At 39.8% G+C, this 3,151-nt stretch overlaps 1 protein-coding gene across 1 annotated transcript; it reads left to right on the top strand.

Moving 5' to 3' along the window:
• The first annotated feature begins 372 nt into the window (after window positions 1-372).
• LOC100617523 (olfactory receptor 14I1-like) lies at window positions 373-2,610 on the top strand. The gene is made up of 2 exons (XM_007497698.2): window positions 373-1,270; window positions 2,546-2,610. The coding sequence occupies exons 1-2, from the start codon at window positions 373-375 to the stop codon at window positions 2,608-2,610; spliced, it is 963 nt and encodes a 320-aa protein (XP_007497760.2).
• Window positions 2,611-3,151: the final 541 nt, after the last annotated feature.

Raw genomic sequence — 3,151 nt, 5'->3', positions numbered from 1 at the left:
CATGATACAAGTCCTTCTCTTTATCATGTTTGTAATGGCATTATTCACCTTCCTAAAGTGTACCAAGTATAATATTTGTCACTGTCTATAGCTTTGTACACTATGAAAACTAGGATCATTTTGTAAAGCTAAAGACTCCAAACACTGTACCAGAGCTATTATATGAATCTAAACCTCATTATTTCTCCTCTAACCTCTGTTTACTTTAAAATATGTGTGAATTTACTTCGACGTTCAGGTTTAATGGGATGGGTTTATTTGCATGGATGTTCTACTTGAAAATTATTTTAATTCTCTCTTCTATTTCAACACTGCATTTCTGTTATTCATAGTCATGCTTGATTCTACTTAAATTGGAACACACAATCAGGGATGGGCAACTTCTCAGTCATCACTGAATTCCTCCTCATGGAGTTTTCCAGAATACGGGAGCTGCAGGTCTTACATGCTGTGTTGTTCCTGCTGATATACCTGGCTACCATGACGGGGAACCTTCTCACCATTGCTGCAATTCTTATTGACCCACACCTTCACTCTCCTATGTATTTTTTTCTGAGCAATTTATCCTTGTTGGATATCTGCAACATCTCAGTCACCCTTCCTAAGTTTATCATCCATTCTTTGATTGGCAGTCAAACCATGACCCTCCTTGGCTGTACTGCTCAGGTCTTCTTCTTTCTCTTCTTTGCAACAACAGAGTTTGCTTTGTTAGTGGCCATGTCCTATGACTGCTTTGTGGCCATTTGCCACCCTCTACACTATGGCCTCATCATGATGCCATCCCGTTGTCTTTGGGTAGCACCTGGCTCATGGCTCAGTGGGCTGATTTATTCTGCTGTACACACTGGGAACTTGATTCATCTGCCCTTCTCGGGCTCCAATATGGTCCACCATTTTTTCTGTGATATCCCTCATGTCTTGAAAGTCTCAGCATCTGATGTGTATCAGACAGAATTTGTATTAGTTATAGCAAGTTTATGTTTTTTGTTATCTTGCTTTGCTTTTTTAATTGCATCCTATGTTCGCATCTTTTCCAATGTGCTCAAGATTCCTTCTATGGAAGGTCGATACAAGGCCATTTCAACCTGCTCCCCTCAGTTGATGATCCTCATCTTATTTCTCATTTCTATAATGATTGCAGTTCTTGGGGATACATCAGACACATCACCTATTCAAAACCTTTTTGTTGCAATGGTCTATGCAATATTGCCACCATTGATAAACCCTATTATCTACAGCCTGAGGAACAAGAAGGTCATAGCTGCCATGGGCAAGATGCTCAGGAAGATTTTTTCCCTAAGCAGGAAATATCCCTCCTTGAAAGCATCAAAAAGCTTAAAAAATTGCTTTTGGATGGTTATATGTGCAAGATGCCACAGGAGTTAGCCTCAAAAGGAGAATAACACCAAAACTCTACCACTCCCAGGAAATAGCCCCTAAATCATATTATGTGGAAATGAATAAAGCAATAATTTATTTTGATTCCACAGAGGTTCATCCCATAAGTTGTAATATTTGCAGTGAATTATTATGACCTGAACCCACTACGTTTGCCTGACATTGCCATCAAAAGAATGGATGGAATTTCCTGAACAACATGAAATGTTTAAACAAAGGTGCCACCAGGATGGTTCTCTTGTTTCATCCCCATCCAAATTTAGCGCTGCCCCACAGAAACTTCCTTTAAGAAACTCCTTGACTGTACTGCATCCCAGATCAAACAGTAAAGCCATCAAGCACCCACTGAGCACCCTGAAGAGGAGTGGTGATTATAGTCAAATCTTAAGAAACCTTTCTAAGTTTCTTTTTTGGTGTTTAGGCTTTCCTCTCCCAAATCCCCTCATTTTAGGCTATGATGTCTTCCCCAAGCATCTATGTAACCAGTTAGTTGTCCTTCATTTTATATATTCATTAAGGTGTTCCAGGGAAATTCTCATCATTTGAGGTCTCATCATTGGCAGATGATGTTTAACTAGTGCTAACTAGTGAGAAATGCAAGACGTCAGGCAGGGTATGAGGGTCCTATTCCTATTTCCTTTTTGCCCACTGTCATCCCCTCTTATGCTGACCCTTGTCTCAGACAGAACTACAAACCCTCAAGCACCCCTTGATTACTTAAGATGGGATTAGCAGGTATTATGAAGTCTTAAGTACCCTTTGTGTTTTCTTAGTTTCTCCTTTTGTATCTAGGCTACTCCCAAGTACCCCATTCTTTGGCCAGAGCATCTTGGCCTCTGCCAGTCAGTGTAGACTGAGGCTGGTGCAGGTCCCATGTGAGTGATAAGGCAGAAGCTCTTCCTCCTACTCCCACCAAATCTACATAAGCACAGTGCATTCTGTAGTGCAGTGGAAGTCCCAGGCCTGAGCTTCTGGGCAGCTTCCCACATGTATCTTTCTACTTTGATTAAAGACCTTTATTTTAACTCCTTTGGTAATTTTGTGTTCTTTCCATTTTACAACATGCATAAGCCTGGACTGAGTGATGACCAGCAGAGAGGTTCTGACAGGCTTCATTTCTAACTTGGGCCCCTTTGTCTCTCCTTAGGCAGCTGCCATGGGCAAATTTCACCCTTGCCGGCGACTCCAGGGTATCCGACTGGTGGCAAATGATCAGTCAAGAAAAATAACAAATGGAAGACAGCTTAATCATAACAGCCATTGGATTGTTTTGCATCTGATAGCTACTCTGACGTTCCCAGGCTTGTAATTTATTTTTATATCCATATTCTTGGCATTCAGATACACAGAATCAAAGAGAGATAATTGGAAAAGTGATACATTAACTTTTAACAAATCACTTGATTAACATTCTATATTTTTGAATTGTGATTACAGACAAAATAAAGGTTTCACACAAGATAAATGATTTCTGTCACAGGTGGCTTAATTTTCTCATTACCCTGTGAGAAGTTTTTGAGCTTACAAACAATCAAGGAAAATTACATATTGCTTTTAATAAAATGGAATAATTAATCAACAATTCTTAGAAGACAATTCAATAATCATATCATCGAGGCAGAGGGGACTGGGAACACAATTCAAATTTTGTCCTCCTAATCCTTCCCCCTTTCTAATGCTACCATTTTTCTGGATGTCATCACCATGTTTGACATCATTCTGATTTATAGCCTTGACTCTATTGACCTCATCT

This window comes from Monodelphis domestica, chromosome 6 (assembly GCF_027887165.1).
Source record: "Monodelphis domestica isolate mMonDom1 chromosome 6, mMonDom1.pri, whole genome shotgun sequence".
Taxonomy (NCBI): Eukaryota; Metazoa; Chordata; class Mammalia; order Didelphimorphia; family Didelphidae; genus Monodelphis; species Monodelphis domestica.
Note: the sequence above shows the minus strand (reverse complement) of the source record. Positions and strands in the feature narration are given on the sequence as shown.